General features: G+C 44.5%; 1 protein-coding gene across 1 annotated transcript in view; it reads right to left on the bottom strand.

The window, feature by feature from the left end:
• The window catches only part of col2a1b (collagen, type II, alpha 1b), a 103,797-nt gene that overhangs the window by 22,325 nt on the left and 61,472 nt on the right, over positions 1-20,000 (bottom strand). Inside the window, exons 18-36 of the mRNA XM_063216239.1 lie at positions 19,542-19,640; positions 19,153-19,197; positions 18,446-18,544; positions 18,036-18,089; positions 17,142-17,249; positions 16,516-16,569; positions 14,352-14,450; positions 13,794-13,847; positions 13,167-13,265; positions 12,670-12,723; positions 9,150-9,203; positions 8,039-8,092; positions 7,453-7,506; positions 7,007-7,051; positions 6,537-6,635; positions 3,376-3,483; positions 1,846-1,899; positions 840-893; positions 464-517 (exon numbers count right to left, since the gene is read on the bottom strand). Coding sequence (XP_063072309.1) covers positions 464-517; positions 840-893; positions 1,846-1,899; positions 3,376-3,483; positions 6,537-6,635; positions 7,007-7,051; positions 7,453-7,506; positions 8,039-8,092; positions 9,150-9,203; positions 12,670-12,723; positions 13,167-13,265; positions 13,794-13,847; positions 14,352-14,450; positions 16,516-16,569; positions 17,142-17,249; positions 18,036-18,089; positions 18,446-18,544; positions 19,153-19,197; positions 19,542-19,640 — 1,341 coding nt within the window. The remainder of the gene's footprint in view (positions 1-463; positions 518-839; positions 894-1,845; positions 1,900-3,375; positions 3,484-6,536; positions 6,636-7,006; positions 7,052-7,452; positions 7,507-8,038; positions 8,093-9,149; positions 9,204-12,669; positions 12,724-13,166; positions 13,266-13,793; positions 13,848-14,351; positions 14,451-16,515; positions 16,570-17,141; positions 17,250-18,035; positions 18,090-18,445; positions 18,545-19,152; positions 19,198-19,541; positions 19,641-20,000) is intronic.

Raw genomic sequence — 20,000 nt, 5'->3', positions numbered from 1 at the left:
GGCTTGACACTGGCACCTGCAAACCAGTCAAACGCTGGTAAAACTTGACTGTGGCTAGTGATCATTTCAGTGTCACCCACTAGCCAATTTGGCAGGCAGCTTATTCCTTTTTGCTCACCAATGTAGCTAGTGGTTCTCTCAAGTCACTAGCCATTTAGCCTTTCTGCTAGCAAGAGTTTTGTAGTCCATGTCTTTCTTTAGAATATTCTTGTATAGAAATACAAACAATTGATTCAACTACTGTGATTTGTCACACCAAAGATACCGGTCAAAGTGGCTAGTGAGACTGAAATTGTTACTAGCCACAGTCAAGTTTTACCAGCATTTGGCCGGTTGGCAGATACCAGTGTCAAGCCCTGCATGGGAGCACATTCAATGTGTGTCTCTGAGAGTTGGTTCAGTATGTGAGTGGTCTGTGCGAGTCGGCAGTTTAAGTGGCCGTGTGTGTGTGTGATGTACTTACAGGACCACCACGGGTACCAGCAGATCCAGAGGGTCCAGCAGGGCCAGTTTCTCCCTGGAGAAGAGAGCAAACACACACAGTCAGAGTGAGCAGTGAGCAGGGCCATGAGAAAGCAAGATTAAAGTCAGTTGTGAGAGAAAAGATGAGAAAGAGAGAGAGAGAGAGTGAAAAGGAGTGAAAAGGAGAGAGCGATAAGGAAAATGAAAATCTTAGAGGAGCAGCGGCTGGAGATAGATAAGAGGGGATGAAAGACAGGTTTATCCCACAAGCGCACAGGAAACAACATTAAAGCGAGGAAACAAAATCCCACGTGTACAATGAGCCTGGAAAATCAAGCCGGCGCCTTTTTTTAAAAATCAGAACGCAGCTCTCTCACCTTCTCGCCGTTAGGTCCACCTGGGCCAGGAGGTCCGATGGGGCCGGTCAAACCCTGTCAGAGAGAGAGAGAGAGAGAGAGAGAGAGAGAGAGAGAGAGAGAGAGGGAGGGAGAGAGAATTGAAGTCCATAATAGAGGGATTAGCTCAAGAAAAAAAATCTATTTTTGGAATAACATTTCCACCACTGTTGTTGTCTCTTTGATTTCATTTCAGATCTTATGTATTTGAAGTCATCTTCTTGGGATTAAGTTCACGGTAGATATAAACTGGGATTTGGAAGTGATGGCTCGAGAAGCGTTTGAGGGCTTATAATAAATGTAATATACAGTAGATGAGCGAAATAGTTTTACACCAACCTGTCTCAGCTGAAATTGAATTTGTGTAGGCAGGTTGGTGGGCATGTGGGTGTTAAAATGTATGAGTATGAAATGTATAATATATCTGTGTATAGGTACTGTATGTATCTATGTGAGTGTTAGTATGTGTGCAGCTGTGTACCGTGTATGTGTACCGCATACAGCTATGCAACTGTTAGCATGTGCATGCAACTGTGTTAAATGTGTGTGTGTGTCAGGGTTGGAAATAAGCACCCGTCCACCCGTCAAGGACAGGTAAATTTCAGGACTGACGGGTAAATGTTTCAACCCACCAGTGACTTTGAATGGTAAAAATGGCTTGTGACTGGTAGATTTTAATATCTACCTGCCTGTGTGTGTGTGTGTGTGTGTGTGTGTGTGTGTGTGTGTGTGTGTGTGTGTGTGTGTGTGTGTGTGTGTGTGTGTGTGTGTGTGTGTGTGTGTGTGTGTGTGTGTGTGTGTGTGTGTGTGTGTGTGTGTGTGTGTGTGTGTGTGTGTGTGTGTGTGTGCGTGTGTGTGTGTGAGTGTGTGTGTGTGTGTGTGTGTGTGTGAGTAAGGGTAAGTCCCACTGGTAATGAGGAGTGCAGGTATGACAGTGCATGACAGTCAGGTGGATGGCAGAAGCAGAAGCAGGTGGGCAGACACTCACTCTTGCACCGTCTTTGCCGGGGGCTCCCTCAGGTCCCTTCTCACCATTGTCACCCTGTAGGAGAGGAGAGAGGACAGAGGAGAGGAGAGGAGAGGAGAGGAGAGGAGAGGAGAGGAGAGGAGAGGAGAGGAGAGAAGGAGGAGATGAGAGGAGAGGAGAGGAGAGGAGAGGAGAAGAGAGGAGAGTAGAGAGGAGAGAGGAGAGGAGAGGAGAGGAGAGAAGGAGGAGATGAGAGGAGAGGATAGGAGAGGAAAGGAGAGAGAGGAGAGGGGAGGGCAGGATAGGAGAGGAGAGGAGAGGAAAGGAGAGGAGAGTGGAGGAGAGGAGAGGAGAGGAGAGGAGAGGAGAGGAGAGGAGATACGAGAGATAAGAGGGGAGAGGAGAGGAGAGCAGAGCAGAGAGAAGGGAAAGGGGAGAGGACACAGGAGAGAAGAGAGAAAAAAGAAAAGAGGAGGTAGAGGAGAGAGCAGATGAGAGGAGGGAAAGGGGAGATGAGGGAGTCGGGAGAGGAGAGAACACACATTAGCACATTACATTACATTACATTACATTACATTGGTATTTAGCAGACGCCTTTGTTCAAAGCGACTTACAAGGAGCAATTCAAACAAGAACAGGGTAAGGCACAGTGTACAGTTGCAATACTGATAGCATTGTCCTTCAAAGAGTAAAGAAGAGGACAAAAAAGCAGCAAAAAAATAAACAAAAGACCTCAAGGTGCAGTGTACAGTTGCAACACTGACAACATTGTCAACATTGTCAGCACACACACACACCACTTCCCCCGTTCCCTTCCACTGTCCTGCCTGGACATTGCAACCACTATCATACTGTTGAACACCTCTGAGGTAAAAATAGAATTCAGTGGGCAATCTGTAGTATAAATAGGCTACTGGTTACATAATTAACAAATTGTTGCTTTCTTGGCCCGGGGTCATTTGAAAAAGAGACAGCAGCCTACATGTGACTACCCTGGTGATACAAAGGAGAAATTAAAATGTATTGTCATTGCAGGTGCTAAATGACACACAAGGCCCAACCAAACATAGGAATGATCTGCAAAACAAATACTATATCGAATGTATGCTTCCAGTATGTAGCCTACTAAATTGTCAGAAAATGTGTTTGAAATTCTGTTGCTCACTACCCTGAAATGGTAACCATCATCATTTAAACATATCCAATTGTATCTTCTGACCATACAGGCGATAAAGTGACAGTGCTCTACAGTATACTGATACAGTAATAGGTGTGACATGTTTTCCAGATATCTATCGTTAATATGCACTCTACCTACCTCCCTACATTTTCACAAAAGGCCAAGTTTCATGTCTTGTTTCACGTCATGTTCAAACTTACACCACAATTAACCTTTTTAGAGTTCCACGAGTTCATTCTTAAGTTCCGTTGTCCTGTCATCCAATAACGTTTTTTTCTTCTTTTTAGAGCTGTGAGGATTTAGCTCATTTAATGAGGTCTACTCCTTGTGATTCTAGGCCTTTGAGGAAATATTTTTGGTCAGGCACTTACTCTGTCTCCCTTGGGTCCTGAGATGCCGCCGGGTCCTCTCTCTCCGGGCATTCCCTGCAGGCCGGGGGGTCCCTGGGCACCGCCTGCGCCAGCTGGTCCGATGGCACCCTGGGAACATGGTGAGATATTAGATACGAGCGTCCAAATATGGCACACAGGCTCACGTGACTTCTGGATGAGCATACACACGACCAGGATCGTGGACAGCATAGGCTGGGCCTGGGACAAAGTGATCTGAATGGTCCCCCCACCCAATGTAAATGAGGACCCAATTCTGTGCCTCCTCTCTCCCTGGGCCCACTGCTGACCTCTTTGTCCCCCCCCCCCTGTCGGCTTCCCTGCATGAGTTTAGGCCTACACAATAAGATGAACAAGATAAGATAAGTGTGCTGAGGTTTGGGCCTTCTGAAACTGGAAAAAAATGATTGGCTATAAATGCAATATCTCAAATGGTGAGATAGGGACTGAGGGTCCAAATCTGTTACGGCAGGACCATGGGAGTGAGGCAGATAGTGTAAGGTATTATGTTGCATTGTCATGTCTGCAGATGGAAAAATTATGGCTATGAAGGGCTATACATGATGGGTATATATGGGTAGGAATGGAGTCAAAGAGTTCAAACGCTATTATTACTACAATATTATCTCTGTTAATTTGGAAAAAAAGGACTGTCCTCGACTGTATCAATGTTGTGGTAGGTAGACTAATGCCTCTTTTCCACTGCCGTTTTTCTGGTAGGCATACAGCTCGACTTCGTGCCTATTCGAAAAGCAAAAAATGGCGGCCGAGTCGCGCTGTGTTGAGCTGTAGGCCTACCGGAAAACCGGCAGTGGAAAAGAGGCATAACTGACGTACATTTAGAATAGAATATGGCTGGTTCCGTTTGGGTGTTTGTGTCCTGGTGGTTCAGTCAATGGCTGCTCGATATAAAAAGTCACAGGGGTTAAGGTAATGAAAATGTGACCGCAGCATTGCATGTTGGGCCACCAGAGCCCCTATACTCATGAACGGCCATCCGGGTACTTTGCTCCTAAATGTGCGTTACGCCCCTTTATGGGTGAAAACAAATCGAATATCTCATCAACTTACATGCTACATCAGCTTGCCTAAATGAATACAGTCCATGCTTCAGCCACAGCTTTTTGACTATATTATTTGAACAGCCGGCAACACAACACATTTTCGGCATGTTGCGCGTGAACAACGCTAGTCTACAGGTCTGTATCTTTCGTTTATTAAACCCCAACATCACCAATTGACTTGCATGGGCTGTTTTCCCCCACAAATGGGCGTAACGCACATGGAAAACATCACGTCGTTCATGAGTATGGTGCCCTCAGCATGGTTTCGATCCCACATGCTGCTCCCCAGCTGCTGTTGTCATGGCTAACCCCCTGCTCGTGTGTGAGATGGGGGTTAAAGACAGAGTCAACTTCATTAAGTGCACCGTGTGGTGCACTGCACTGCGCTGTGCTGCGTTATCGCAATGACAAATGGATCCTGGGGGATATACAGTACCACAAAGCTGATTCAGTAGTAAACCAGGTTAACCCATTTTGTCCTAAGCCCTTTTTTGGTAAGGGTGTCCTCTGCCTATCAAATCCTAAATATCTCAGCCTCCGAAGCACATACAAACATGAAATAAGTTACATTTAAAATCTAGAACCTTCATTTTGCACTAGTATAGTGTTCATTCAGCTCTAACATACCCACATTTTTAATAAAACAGCCCAAATCTCAAGAACTTGAATGCAGCGTATATGTCGCTCCAGGACACAATGGGTTAAGTTAACCTTGTGGTACAGGTTAATTGTCTAATAGAAGAGCCTGGAGCGCTTGACTAAATGATGCCTTTAGGTATGTCTATTAGCAGGTTTACCACATCCTGTAGGTTAACTAAGCCTGGCTTATCTTTTAACCATGTTCTTAGTAGACCCCCCTGTTTGTCTTCTCTGTATCTCTGTTTGTTTCTTTGTATATTTGTTTGTTTGGTTTTTTTTCGACACAAAATGATTACTATGTGGAGTCTGCCTGTTACTCTACCAGCCAAATCCTGTTGGCTTCATTTCTCCAGAACAATGTCCTTATCTACTGCAGTCGCTGGTAAATCCATTATGCTATTAGGCATATTCAAGTCAGATTTTGTTGATCAACAACACCTAAGTCAAGTTGAACACAAATCCTTGCGAGGCCAGTTTGATCTACGTAGTAGCATATCACCTGCAAGGTGTAGGGGGAGAGGTGAGGAGGAGGAGCTGTAGTGGGCTGCATGGCAAGCTTTTTTAGGGGTGTGGGACAACACATCTACATATCTACATGGACGTCAGTGAATTTTTGGCCAACCAGTTCAGAGTCACCGCAGAGGCAATATGCAGACCCTTGCAACGAGCATCAACAGAGATAAGCAACTGCAGGGATTGCACAGTCCATCCATCTGCAAACGATTTGATCCCATCAGTGTTTGGGACCATGTGACACGCCACGTCTTTGTGACATCAGCAGTATATTTAGTGAAGTTGAGCACGATTTCCAGACATACAACATTTCCAGCCCAGAATGCATTGCAGACTATTGCCGCATGGAGACATTGAAGAACGCCAAACGAGCCTACTCTCGACACAGGACCAGAGAAACTGTTTGACTTCATGCTACCACTGAAACAGCCATATTCAGGGCTTGACTGGGACCTAAAAAGGCCTGGCCATTTTTAAGAAGCGCTTCTAAATTGTGGGGCAGTCTCAAAGAAAGTATGAAACTAAATCATCAGCATTGGCTCCTGAGGACCGTAACGTACCATGTCCCCCGGGAAATGCCATGTATGCCAGATTATCAGTCCAGACCTGGGCCATATTGTATGTGTTTTAGTGTTTTTGTGGGCTACTTTACAAAGATCTCTACCGCTACACTATTTAATTTAGTTTAGTTTAGTTTAGTTTAGTTTAGTTTATTTGATAGGGACAGATACATAACATGTAGGTTGCATAACAACCAAACAGCAAGCATCATAGCATTTATAGCCAAAAGCTAATTTCCAATGCCCGTCCCTAGAAGGGCTTTTAAAACAAAAATTAAAATTTACAACATACAAATACACTTTGATGTGTTTGTGGGCTGCAAAGAGCCTCCTACTCCACAGCTGTTGCTGCTGAGTGCCACCTCACCTTGGGGCCGTCAGTTCCGGGAGTTCCAGGTAGACCACGGGGTCCCTGCAGACCCTGAGGCCCAGCGCTGCCTCTCTCTCCTGGGAAACCACGCTCTCCCTATGGGGACACACAAACACACAAACTAAGTCAAACACACACCGTTACCAAACACAAAGTAATGAATGAATGTGGGGGGGAAATGGGTGAAGGTACGGTAGCCTCTTACTGCAGATGGGCCCGTCGATGGGCCTATTCACCCTTTACTGAAAACATTCAGCGACATCATAACCACATTGCTATGGCAATGCAAAGCGTCGTGAGTAACCGATTGAGACTTGGTAATTACCATTTTGGTGACATTACGGTTGTAACAGAGGCTCTGCGCTAAGGGGTTAATTAGGATGAGGAACAGAAGGCTGGGTAGAGGGGGAGAGAGGGGGAACAGGAAATGGGGAAGCCATTTTGTTGTTGTTTGTTGTTGGACTTACTCTGGGTCCAGTAGCGCCAGAAGGGCCACCCTCTCCAGGAACACCCTAAAAACAAAGATGGAGGATGGAAAGAAGGTTTAGTGAAAACACAATTTAAGAGGAGTACCTTATGGAGTTGACATTATGCAGTATTATCCATGCATGCTGAGGGTAGCGCTGTCCAGAAAGATCCATCAATGTGAGTTCAAGATCAGGCTTCAAGGTAACACTGAAGAGGGTTGACGGATGTAGGATATACTGTACAGTTTTCAGTCCATGTGTAGTGTTGGGATGTCAACTGGCCAAACTATCTATACTAGTAGTATACCACTCCTTTACGATTAGTAGATATGGTTACTTCATATTGCTGAAGTAAATATGTACATATATATATATAAATATATACATATAATATCAGGCTATTTCAAAGGTGAAAGCCAGGGAAGAGTTTAAGGGCAAATACTCACAGCATCACCAGGCTTGCCACCCTCACCAGGGGGGCCAGGAGGTCCGGGCAGACCCTGTCAACAACAACAACAAAAAATACAGGTCAAACATGAATAAATAAAGACACCCAGAGAGACTACCCCATTGGCCCAAACCGACTCAGCCATCTTCACATGTCCAAACTAGGGGTGTAAATCACAGCTTCCATGACGATACGATTCAATATCGATATCTTTTTATTCGATGCGATGCTACTCGATTATTTATACGATACGACGATACGATACAATACGGTTCGATTACACTTTTTTCCAATTACTTTTCCAGTTCTATTATGCTATGGAGCTAGGGCATTGGGCATGGGCCAGAGATTTGATTATTTTCGATACTTAAGAATGCCCCACGATACGATGCAATTCGATTCGATTCAATCGTCACATTATATCACAATATTGACACATTTCGATTATTATTTACAGCCCTAGTCCAAACGCATGAGGCAGTGGCCTTGGCCAGCACCCAGCTGAGGCCCGCCCGGGGCTATAGTAGGTGAGCTACGTACGAGACCTTGGAGGTGCTGAAGTGGTGTCTTGGAAGTGGTCATACCTGGAAGCCAGAAGGTCCAGGCTGTCCTTGCTCTCCTCTCTCTCCAGCGAGTCCCTGTGAACAAGAAGATGACGAGCAAATCATAAGCCATCTGGTCAGGGTACGAAAAAGAGAAAGAGACACATCACAGTAAAAAAAAAAAGACAGTGTTAATTCAACACATAGAGAATACTCTAGGACCAAAAACACTCTTGAAGATGTTAAATTGACTCTCTTAAGTGTAGACTTAAGGCTGCAAAATGTACTGGGCACGCTCACTTTGTTCCACAACAACATACTCCCTCAGGGAGCTGAGAAACTGGGAGTTGTGACTTGAGGCTTCAGCACAAGCAGCCAGCAGCAGAGGGGAAGACACAAAGGCTGTGATTGTGGTTAAACGTGCAGCCGGGATAAAGCCACTGACGCTGCACACAATAATGGCGTCCGTCCGGGGTGCTTATGACGGTGCCTGGTGGTGCTGTTGTAATTAACTGTTAGGCTAAATAAGGTGGCTGGCTGCAAGTGTTGAGGGGCTAAATGGAAAATAATGGCCCTTCGTGCTGCAGAGGTCAAAAGAAACCTCCCTTCAAAGCAGCCAGGATTTGACTTCAGTACAATCACGTCGGCGTGCGTACTGAATAGAAGGGACTGGATTTGTAAGCCTCTTGTTTGAGGGCTTTGAGACAATACACTCAGACATGGGGTGGGAGGTGTGTGTGTGTGTGTGTGTGTGTGTGTGTGTGTGTGTGTGTGTGTGTGTGTGTGTGTGTGTGTGTGTGTGTGTGTGTGTGTGTGTGTGTGCGTGCGTGCGTGCGTGCGTACTTTCATGTGTGCATGTGTGTGTGCATGTGTGTGTGTGTGTGTGTGCGTGCGCGTGCGTGCGTGCGTGCATGCTTGCGTGCCTGTTTGTGCGCCCATGTGTGCATGTGTGTGTGCATGTGCACATGTGTTTATGTGCGTATGTGTGTGTGCGTATGTGTGTCTGTCTGTCTGTCGAACACGTTATCATTGTGCTCCAGACAGCAGAGCATGCTGGCAGATGGACAGTGACAACAATGAGCCACAGGATGGCGAATAGGAAGGGAAGATGAGAGGGAGAGGGAGAGGGAGAGGGAGAGGAGGTGAGACTCACAGCAGGGCCAGGGGGTCCGGCGGCACCTGTCTCTCCATCCTTACCAGGAAGACCCTGCACAGCACAAGAGAAAGAGGAGAAAAGACAATGGTGACTATTCAACAGTGCAGTACTTAATCACTCTAACACACACACACACACACAAATGAAAATCATGCAGAGTTTTAATTTTAGGAACACCAACTGGCAACACTATGATTTAAAGACAATACTGGTATAATGTTTTTCAGGGGAACGATTCATTGATGTTTTTAATTTGCTTTAGTGACTCATTTGAGTACTGGAGTGGATGTCTTTTTTTCACAATAGAGCCGTGCATTGTTCCAATATGACAGGGAATTAATTTTTGGGTTTCGTTTTAATCAGCATCCATTATGGGAACATGTTTTAAAGCTTATGCAAAGGGAAGAAGCTGAGACAAATGGTCCAGCCAAGACTCAGTGACGATAAGAACAATTGAACAGCATTGACTGTTTTGACAGCTCGTCACTAGTCTGTCGGTGCACAAAACTAGGTGCAATCTTTTATCACTTTGCGTAGCATGACTTACATGAATGAGAACCCTAAAGGGCCGTACACACACGTCGCTGCTAGTTACTCGCTCAGCGGATGAAGTCAATAGAATGTCTACGTGTTCCAGCGAGTCTCGCTGGCGAGTAGGCGAGGAGAGTACAAGCGATGCGATGTGGGCGGGTTCCGAGATAAACTTATTTTATCTTCGAGCGACGCGAGTTAAGCGAGTAACCAATTGGAATGCAGAATACAGATTATTGACAGGTGACGTTGCCCCTGTGGTGTTCTGACCACCCAACTTCTGCACGCCATCACGCTTTGGTTAAAAGTGTTGAGGAAAATACATACAGTGTACACCATCAAAGGCTCATATGCATGGTTGTGCACAGCACACGATCAACGTTAAACAGCGTAGGCCTACGTTTTGTTTCGTACGGACGTTATTGGCGCGGACAGCGGGAACCATGACAACCAGTAAACAAAATCACCCAGAGCGAGTGGCAAGTAGGCGAGTGAGCAAGTAGCGAGTAAATAGGGCCTTTATACATATTCACCCATGGACATGCATACACTGAGAGCAAGTTTGTGTACAACAATAGCACAAAAGGCCACAAAGAGCAGGGCCAGCTCCATGCACAGTCAGCTCCATGCAGTGTCATGTCCATGTACCAACACTTCAGACTGGAACCAATCCAGGGGTGAATTTCTCGAAAGCGTAGTTGTTAGCAGTTAGCAACTTGGGTAGTTGCCAAAGGGAAATTGCATTGCAACCAACAAAGTAGTAAACATTGTCAGCAACTACGCTTCTGAGAACTGCACCCCAGGGTTGTGTTTCTCGAAAGCGTAGTTGCTAGCCAGTAAGCAACTTGGGTGGTTGCCAATCGGTAATTGCCTTGCAACTAACAAAGTAGCTAACGTGGTTAGCAACTTAAGTTTCGAAAAATGCACCATAGGAAAGTCACCACCACTGCAAACACCTTTACCCCATAAGCCACTTTTACTAACTTCACTCCCAAAAAGTTTTTAAAGGGCAGATAGCAAATCGCTAGTGGTGGGGAGGATGCAAGCAATTACACTGTCCAAGTCTAAGACTGCAATACTAGTGGCAATGCTACTAATAATAGCAACAGCTGTCTGTGACATTCAGATTATTATAAGTGATGCCATTTAGATTGAAGGAGCAGTGTGGAATTGGCAGGCTTTGTAGCTCATCTGAGTTTTCTTTGGTGATGCAGCAAGAAATTACGTCTCAGTTGAGAGATGATGAGAGAAAGACTGTCTGAGGCATCCTTCCTATAATCATTTTATAGTTCATTTTTGGCATGTAACATGTAACATCATGCCATATTCTGTAGCTGGACAGAACATGAACACTAACACTACCCCTAACACTAACCATGAGTTAAGGTACATGTATATATGTGTATATATATATACACATGTATATATATGTATTTGCTTGTGATGTTGGCTTGATTATGTCCTCTTTTTAAAGTCGCATTGGTTATAAAGCGTCTGCCAAATGCAATGTAATGTAATGTAAAGTAATACATTCTGTATGTAATGTTACATATCGGTACACTTATTTCTTTCTTACTTTCTATCTTTTGTACCTCACTCCACTATTTTTTTCACATTGATGTTTATCCATTTGTGAAGCACTTTGAGCTGCATGCCTTGTATGGAATTGTGCTATACAAGTTATTATTATATCCTATTGATGAAAAACAGGCAGTAAAATCAAGTCCAAACTGTAAACTTTAAATCAGTATATATTGTTTTTCTTGCATGACCTGTTGTAGGCTACTTCATCATGTGAATTAAGAAGGTTCTTCATTGAGATTACTTGGGGAGAATACTATTCAAAAATAATTTTAATGGATTTGTAAAAATGTCTTTTAGAGGGTTGTTCATCTGAACTCCTCAAATGATTTCTACAAAGCTGACCATCATCCACCTGTACAGACTAGACTTCATGCATAACATCTAACACGGATCTGTGCCAGTCAATTGATATTCACATTTGGCTAAATGTGTCACTGGCTCGGGCTAATTTGCATGCTGCTCACGGCAGCGGTAAGGACATCCTGTCACATCTCAGCAGACACACGATAATGGTTCCAAAGTGATCCCCAGCTCTGAAACGCCTCCAAATTTATACTGGCAGACAGCAGATGCCTCTGCTTTCTGACCCATGTACACGAACAGAACATAGGTGTCAAAATGTGATGCAACCAGCTTTGAATCAGCTGTTAGCAATGAACTCTCAAAAGCGGTGGATCAGCTTCACTCAAAGTGAAGTCACCCGTGTCAGATGGAAGTGGTACCCCACACGAAAAAGATATTTACTGTACATAGAAACCTTAAATGCCTATGCAAGTTTGATCAAATCCTATATATTGACCACTTTCATAGTATGGGCCATACCGTATATGTAAGCACATTCCATTTGCAATGTTTATATGTTGCAGTGTATGAGACGTGTATGTCTGACTGTAACAGCTCAACTCATTATTTGGTATGACATTATATGGTATTTGGTATGACAATTTTTTACCTACGGTTTGATACGCTCCACCATTTATTACATGTATCTTTTCGATGATTGCTTATAGGTAGAATAGGATACAAAAGGCTACTAATAATTTCAAAAATGTTTCAAAATAATAATGATATTGATTTGAAGCTTGGAAACATTATCACATCGTATCATGTGGTTGTTTTCTGCACTGAACGGTAACAGAACTTTGCAAGAGCCTATCACCATACTGCCTTCTTGCATCACGATACAATATCGTAACTTTGCGTATCGCAATATCTCGGCTCGATTCAATATCGTTACAGCCCAAATATTTTCCATATGGGACCATTGGGGTTTAACTTCCTGGACTCAGTCAGGGCTGACACAGCGGGCAAAGGCTTATGGGAAGAGCTACAGAGGGATTTCCTGCTGATGCCTCAGCACACAGACTGTCCAGTGTCGGAGAAGATGAAGGGGCTTACTCACCCTCAGACCAGGGGCACCGGGAGATCCCTTCTCGCCACCCTTGCCGCCCTCGCCCTGCCAACAGACAACACAACACAGATTAGTCTCCACACACACACACACACACACACGGATGCACACATACTTCCGCATGCACACACACACGCACACAGGTGCACACACACACACAGGTACGCACACACGCACGCACACACACACACACACACAGTAAAGAGAGGAACACAAACAGAGAGAGAGAGAGAGAGAGAGAGAGAGAGAGAGAGAGAGAGAGAGAGAGAGAGAGAGAGAGAGAGAGAGAGAGAGATGTATAAATAGATGGTCAGGTCAAGATCAGACAGATATAGTAAAAGGGCATGACAATCCAACCAACAAACACACACGCACACAAACGCACACACACACAGAGTCCAACAACTCGGTAAGCTTTCAAAGGCAGGCAGACGGGCCCAGTTGTGACATGAAATGAGGTGAGATGAGGTGAGGTGACGGGTGCTTACAGTGGCGCCCTTGGGGCCGGGGAATCCCATGACGCCGGGGCCCCCGCGGGCTCCCTGAGGACCAGGGGGACCAGGACGACCATCCTCACCAGCTGCACCCTAAAGACACACAGGCAGGACAGATAGGAAGAGGATAATCAATCAACTAATCAACTAATCAATCAATCAATCATTCAATCAATCAATCAACCAGTCAATCATATGGCACATTGTATTCTTGTTAAGTGAAGATTTCTTGCACACCTCCTTGGTCAGGTGCGTAGGAGTGGAACCCCTAGATCACCAACGTTAAAGCAAAGAAAGCTCCCACACAGGTTTTGAATTGCTTAAAGAAGGTCAGTAGACCGAAACGTTGCATTAAACCATGCATATGTGAACAGAGTGCGGGAGCTTTCTTTGCTTTAACATTGTATTCTTGTAACACATTTTTCAATGCATATTTTATGTATAGTATACCGGTAGCACATTTATACATATGTCATTATAGCCAAGAAATGTCTGACTCTGTCACAAGGTCGACAACTGGCATCTTTTCAACATGGTGTAGCACTATGCTATATGTGACGAAAAACTTGGCTACAATTGTGAATAGGCCACAGATATGAACAGCGCAATACTCCTACTTACACCAGGGCCAACTTTTCCTTGAGGACCAGCATCACCAGGACGACCTGTGAGACCCTACAGAAGGAGAAAAGAGAGAAAGAGAGAAAGAGAGAAAAGAGAGAAAAGAGAGAAAGAGAGAAAGAGAGAAAGAGAACAAAAGAGAGAAAGTGACTCATTAGACCCGAAATCTACTTAAGTCATCTCAAACATATTTATGTCTTCCAACAGGCTGTGGAAACACCAAAAAAATGTGCTAGATCAACTGCCCTTGAAATAAGGTGAGCGTAACTGAGAGTAAACAGGACTTACTCTGGCTTTATTGTCATTTTTTTTTACATGCGCTGGTCATACAAAGAATTGAAATGACGTTTCTTACATTCCCATGCAGACATAGACATAGACTCTAGACTCTAGGTGTGGACATAGACAATTAGACATAGTCAGTATACATACATTACACCTAGAGTACCTATACAGACATACAGACAAAAACAAGTGCAAGACTGGGCAACAGCAGACATACGTACATAGAACATATACTATATAAGGTGAGCGTAAGTGAGAGTGAACAGGACTTACTCTGGCTCCAGGAAGGCCAGGCTCTCCGGGACGGCCGGGGTCACCTCCGGCTCCCTTCGGTCCAGAAATGCCAGCGGGGCCTCTCTCACCTGGGGCTCCCTGTGGAGGGAAGGTAAGGCAGGTTACAACTAGGGGTGTAAATCACAGCCTTCATGATGATAAAATACGGTATCGATTTCTTAAATCAGGGATTCAAATGTTTTCGATACTTAAGAATTCCCCACGATACGATACGATTTGGTTCGATTCAATTTTTTCCAATGACTTTTCCACTACTATTGTGTTATGGAGCTAGGGTGTTGCACAGGGGCCAGCGATTCGATTCTTTTCGATTCTTAAGAATGCCCCACGATACGATGCAATTCGATTAAATTGCCGGCCAATACTTCCGATACATCGATACATTTTGATTTTATTTACATCCCTAATTACAACTTAGTTACTTTATTCATCAAAGAAACTTCCTCCTGTTATCTACAATTCCTCCTACAATCTAAATCTTCCCTCATTTCGCTCAGGATTCCCTCCACGGATAGACTGTCTGCTGTCACTACTGTGATGAGGGTGAAGGGCTGAAGGGTGAGGGGTGAGGGTAGCCAGGCCGTGCCCTCCTAGTGACACAACAGCTTCAGCGTTGCTACCAGTCAGGTCAAGAGTCAATGCAAGTACTTTCTGAGTTCCCGCAAATACGGGAACTCCTCCCACTTTGTTGGGAAGCAAACAATCATTAGCAAACCAAGGGAGGCCATTTGGAAAATGCTGTTTGGGAAATGTTAATTGTTATGCTCTTGGTCAGACCAAGTCTCGAAGAGATTTGAAAGTCGATGATAATCAGGCTAGGGTGAGGGGTGAGGGACTTACTCATGTTACTCATGTTCATGCACATACGTAATCTCAAGTTTCTCCATTTTCTCTTCAACACTTCAGCAATCCAAGTTCCTTCATTCTCTTCTGAATGGATAAAGTATACAGTAGTATACCTGTAAGTCTAGTGAAGGTGTGAGTCTGAGTAAATGCTGATCCATGAAACAGAAGGAATCCAAGACGTAAAAGGAAAGGTCTGCACAATGCTGCTTGATCAAGTCGGATGAGGAGCGCTAGGCTCCAAATGATATCACATGCCATATGGATCCATGTGTAAGACATGCCTATGTAGTGCATTTTTTATTTACATACATGTGCCATTTGAGATATCTGATGGTAAGCTACCAATTCTCCTGACAACCAGCTGATTTAAGATCTTATCTGCATCCGAAAAACAGAGAAGGTGATAAATCAGTCGATTGTTGTATTGTCCTCGAACTATTTTTACTTTAAACATCAGACAGAGTGCAGCTTGGGATCATGTACACATTCTGATTGGCTCTGCTGATTGACTCTGCTTAATCGTCATCGTCACTCTGCCATCTGCTGTCTGGGAGGTCTGATGGCAACAGGCGGGTTGGGGCCCCCTTGGGCTGTGTTGTGTTGCGTTGTGTTGTGTAGTGTTGTGTTGTGTTGTGTTGTGTTGTGTTGTGTTGTGTTGTGTTGTGTTGTGTTGTGTTGTGTAGCGTTGTGTTACATTCACAACAACAAACAAGTCTGTCTGTTAAAGCGGGCGTGATATGGGGCATTGTCTGTCTGTTTGTGTGGTATATATAGTTTCTCAAATCCCCCGGACCAGCTTAAAAAGAGAGAAACTGAGAGGGAGAATGTTTGGAATGCTAAGCAAACCCGCTTTTATCTGGTAAATAGGACGCTTTTTGTTGTGGCTATCAGAAAATAGATTGGAACAGATGAGCGATTTTGATGTTGCTTTTTATCCAGTGTGTTGGCAATTAGGTGCCATAAAATAGGCTCTTCCCCCTGACTGGGCTCTGATGGAAAACCTTCACAACACAAACAGATACGCTGTGCTGCAAAAACAGCATGATGAATTGAAATTAATGTGAAATGTACTGACACGTCTTGCTTTTTTTTGTGGTACTCTAAAAGTTCTAGAGGTTGTTATGGATGCTGATTTCATGTTTTCGGTCCAGCGGGCCGATGCATACGGTACAAACACACAACTGACTCCACAACTGTCTGCGCACTCCTGACACAATTCCACTAGACTTTCCGGCCCTTTATACGGTAATGAGTTCCCATGGGAACCTCAAGAGGATGCTGTCATAGTGATGGTTACCTTGGGACCAGCGAGACCATCCTGACCAGGGAAACCACGGTTACCGGGAGCTCCCTACGAAAGAAAAAGAAAATCATCATTACATGAACAGGGAGATGCAGTATTACAGATGTGGTGGTGTTGTGATGACTTTTCACATTCTTTCAACATACAGTGACTCATGAGGATGAACCTTACAGGCTATGAACAACAGGTGATCGTCTGTAGAAATGTTGCCTAACAGGCTATGAACTACATCTATACAAATATAGTGATGCTGATGATTAGGCCTACTTAAGATAGTGTTTTCTTCCATTGTTTCTTCACTGACCTCTATTCACTCCGTAGTGGCCTATACTACATTATACTTAACAGTGCACAATACTGAACTTTATAATCCTATCTTATACTACCTTATATTACACTATGCCACACTATACTATACTATACTATACTATACTATACTATACTATACTATACTATACTATGCTATACTATACTGTACTGAACTTTACTTTACTGTTCTGTACTTAAAGTACTTCGGTACTGTACTTACCTGTAGTAAACTACTTTATACTATACTAGTCAGTACACTGACAGGTGTGTGAGTGGCGCTAAATGCCGTGGTGCAATAGAACTCGACTCACCCTCTCTCCGGGAGGTCCGAGGGGCCCGGCGGCACCAGGCTCTCCGCGGGGGCCTCTCTTTCCTTCCTCTCCAGCGGGTCCAAGGGCACCTTGGGGACCTTGGCGACCCTACAGAGGGGTGTGGTGGGGGTGGGGGATGGAGGGTAGAGACATCGGAAATAAGCTCCTGTTGTTGTTGTTGTTGTTGCTGTGTTGTTCATTCAAGCACTCATTCAACCACATGGGGCTCAACCAAGCGGAAGACTGACTGGTGAGAATCAGAGTTAGTCTGACGTGGGCTTTGCATGTGTTCATACAAACATTGTCAGTTTGCCCAAGTCATGTGCAAATCATGTGTCGCTACAAATACAGCATTGCTCATGTGCAGAATTAAAGTCTGTATGGGCTGGTGAGAGCCGTAGTTAGTCAGATCCTGAACTGGGCTTGGCATGTGTACGGTACATACACACATATGCCAGTCTGACAAAGTCATGCGCAAATCATCCGTCCCTACAAATACAGCATCACTCATGTGCAGAATTACAATCTGTTCTGCTGCAGGTGAGAATAAGACTCCAGATATGTCCGCCATGCAGTAGTGGCAAGTGAACTTGTCTGAGTCGTAGTGAATCTTAGTAATTGTGTAGTGCCCCCTTGTGGCCAAAAGGGTGTGCTGCCGCATGGGCCGAATAAACACATGAATTCTCTGGGAGTGAGGAGGTCACGTAGTTCACAACTCTCCAGTAATTAAATTAGTATTGGAGATAGATGTAATTGCATTGATATTGTATGTGTCTGACAGGGGTGGACATTGACAGAGTGACTTAATAAAGTAAGACATTCGATCTTTCTCCCGCTGGTCAGAGCAGCACTTGCGGGATCAATATATTGTCATGCTGCAGTGGACTGACTTACAAGCTCTCCTTTGGGTCCAGCTTCTCCCTTGAATCCGGCGATACCAGGGTCACCCTAATGGGAAAAGAGAAAATAAGCACTTCAGTTATCAAAAGTCGCCTTTCACTAAACAGCATTCTTGTTGGCAATACTATTTATGTTACATCTGCATAAATCGGATAATAATTAATAACATTACTTACTGTCAAGCTCTCAAAAAGGTATTCTCAAGCTAATACACTAACCCACGTGGCAAGAATGAATTCACCATATATGGCACAATTTACCACAATTTACAGAATGTGATCTAACTTTGCAATTACCTCCCTTTTGCTTCAAGTGCCCAAATAACAACCCACAATACTCCAGTCAATAACAACTGTGTGTGACCCAACAAATGAGGTATTTATGGTAACAAAAAACCAACGTACAGAGGTTCCCTTGGGCCCGAGAGGTCCAGTAGCTCCCTGAGGTCCTGGAGGTCCGCGGGGTCCGGGGAAGCCAGGAGCACCAGCAATACCAGGAGCGCCCTGTAGGGGGAGGCAGAGGGGGACAGGGACAGGGTCAGTCACCTCCCTAATGCCACAACACAGGTGATACCGCATAACACCTGAGGGACACACTGAAGTCTGACATCCTAAGAGACATTTGTCTGCCATTTGTTGTCATGTGCGACATTTTTTTTAAATGAACTGATTTGTATTGTAAAGAAGATCATAGGATGGGAAACAATGGCGGTGTTCGTGATGGCGTATTTCTGCAAAGTTTGCACAGCACGCATGTGCAATGCGAAATTACGATGCATTTTGGTTAGAACATTCTAACCAGAATGCATTGAAATGGTGAAGTGCACATAAGCGCTGCGCAGAAATGAGCCGTCACAAACGTGGCCAATAACATTATAGAATCAGTGAACAACACCCACCCATCTTGCCCCACCCTTAGATATGTGACATGACCCAATATGTCATGAATATTGAAATATATATGAAATAAAATATGAAATAAAAGAAAAAGAGTTGAGCAGGTGCGCTACAATTTAAAATGGACTGAGGTACAATAGTGTCAGGAAACAACACATTTTAGAAATAGAATTTCAAGAGCACATCTGTAAACATGCAGATTACTTTATACTTACAGAAGATCCTTTGGCTCCAGGGATACCATCAGTACCGGGGTTGCCCTAAAGATTGCAGACAGGAAGCAAGAGACCAACGTAAGTCATAACAGTAGCTGCGCCATAACATAACTTGAATTTCTTCTTGTATTTGACAGCATGGTGTCCATGGGGCAGTCGTCATGGGGCCCTTTACACGTGGTGTCTGTCAGACACCTTTGACTAAATGTATTTAAAGCAAATGTAAGGTGCATACGATGGCATATATACACATTCAGCATACATACATACATGCCACCTACATGCCTGAAACCGGTTGTCATATATACCTGCTTGTGAACGTGAAACTTGTTTGACAACACAACAAAAAAGCAGGTTAATAATTTAAGGGGGCAGGCAGAGACACTTACGCCAGCTCCAGAGGGTCCGGAAGATCCAGGGGTGCCAGACTCTCCACGAGGTCCCTGAGCTCCCTCAGGTCCACGAGCACCAGTGGGGCCAGCCTCACCCTGGAGAGAGAGAGAGAGAGAGAGAGAGAGAGAGAGAGAGAGAGAGAGAGAGAGAGAGAGAGAGAGAGAGAGAGAGAGAGAGAGAGAGATTAGAGGAAGATGTTAAAGGTCTTGTGTCCTCAATACTTTCATGCTGTTGTTCTTTGAAGGCTCTGTCAACACTGATGCGCACAGACAAGCCAATAAAGCAAATTTGAATCTTGAACCTTGAATCTTAGAACATCCGCTGCCAGAGAAAAGAACAGCAGCCCACTCAGATAGCAGACGAAGAGAGAGAGAGAGAGAGAGAGAGAGGGGGGAGGACATAGGGGTCACAACTGCATGACGAGAAGCTGTAGTCCGCAAGGACAGTGTGATTGA

The sequence above is a fragment of the Engraulis encrasicolus genome, chromosome 14 (assembly GCF_034702125.1).
Source record: "Engraulis encrasicolus isolate BLACKSEA-1 chromosome 14, IST_EnEncr_1.0, whole genome shotgun sequence".
Taxonomy (NCBI): Eukaryota; Metazoa; Chordata; class Actinopteri; order Clupeiformes; family Engraulidae; genus Engraulis; species Engraulis encrasicolus.
The sequence above is the reverse complement of the archived record's forward strand: the minus strand, read 5'-3'. Positions and strand labels throughout refer to the sequence as shown.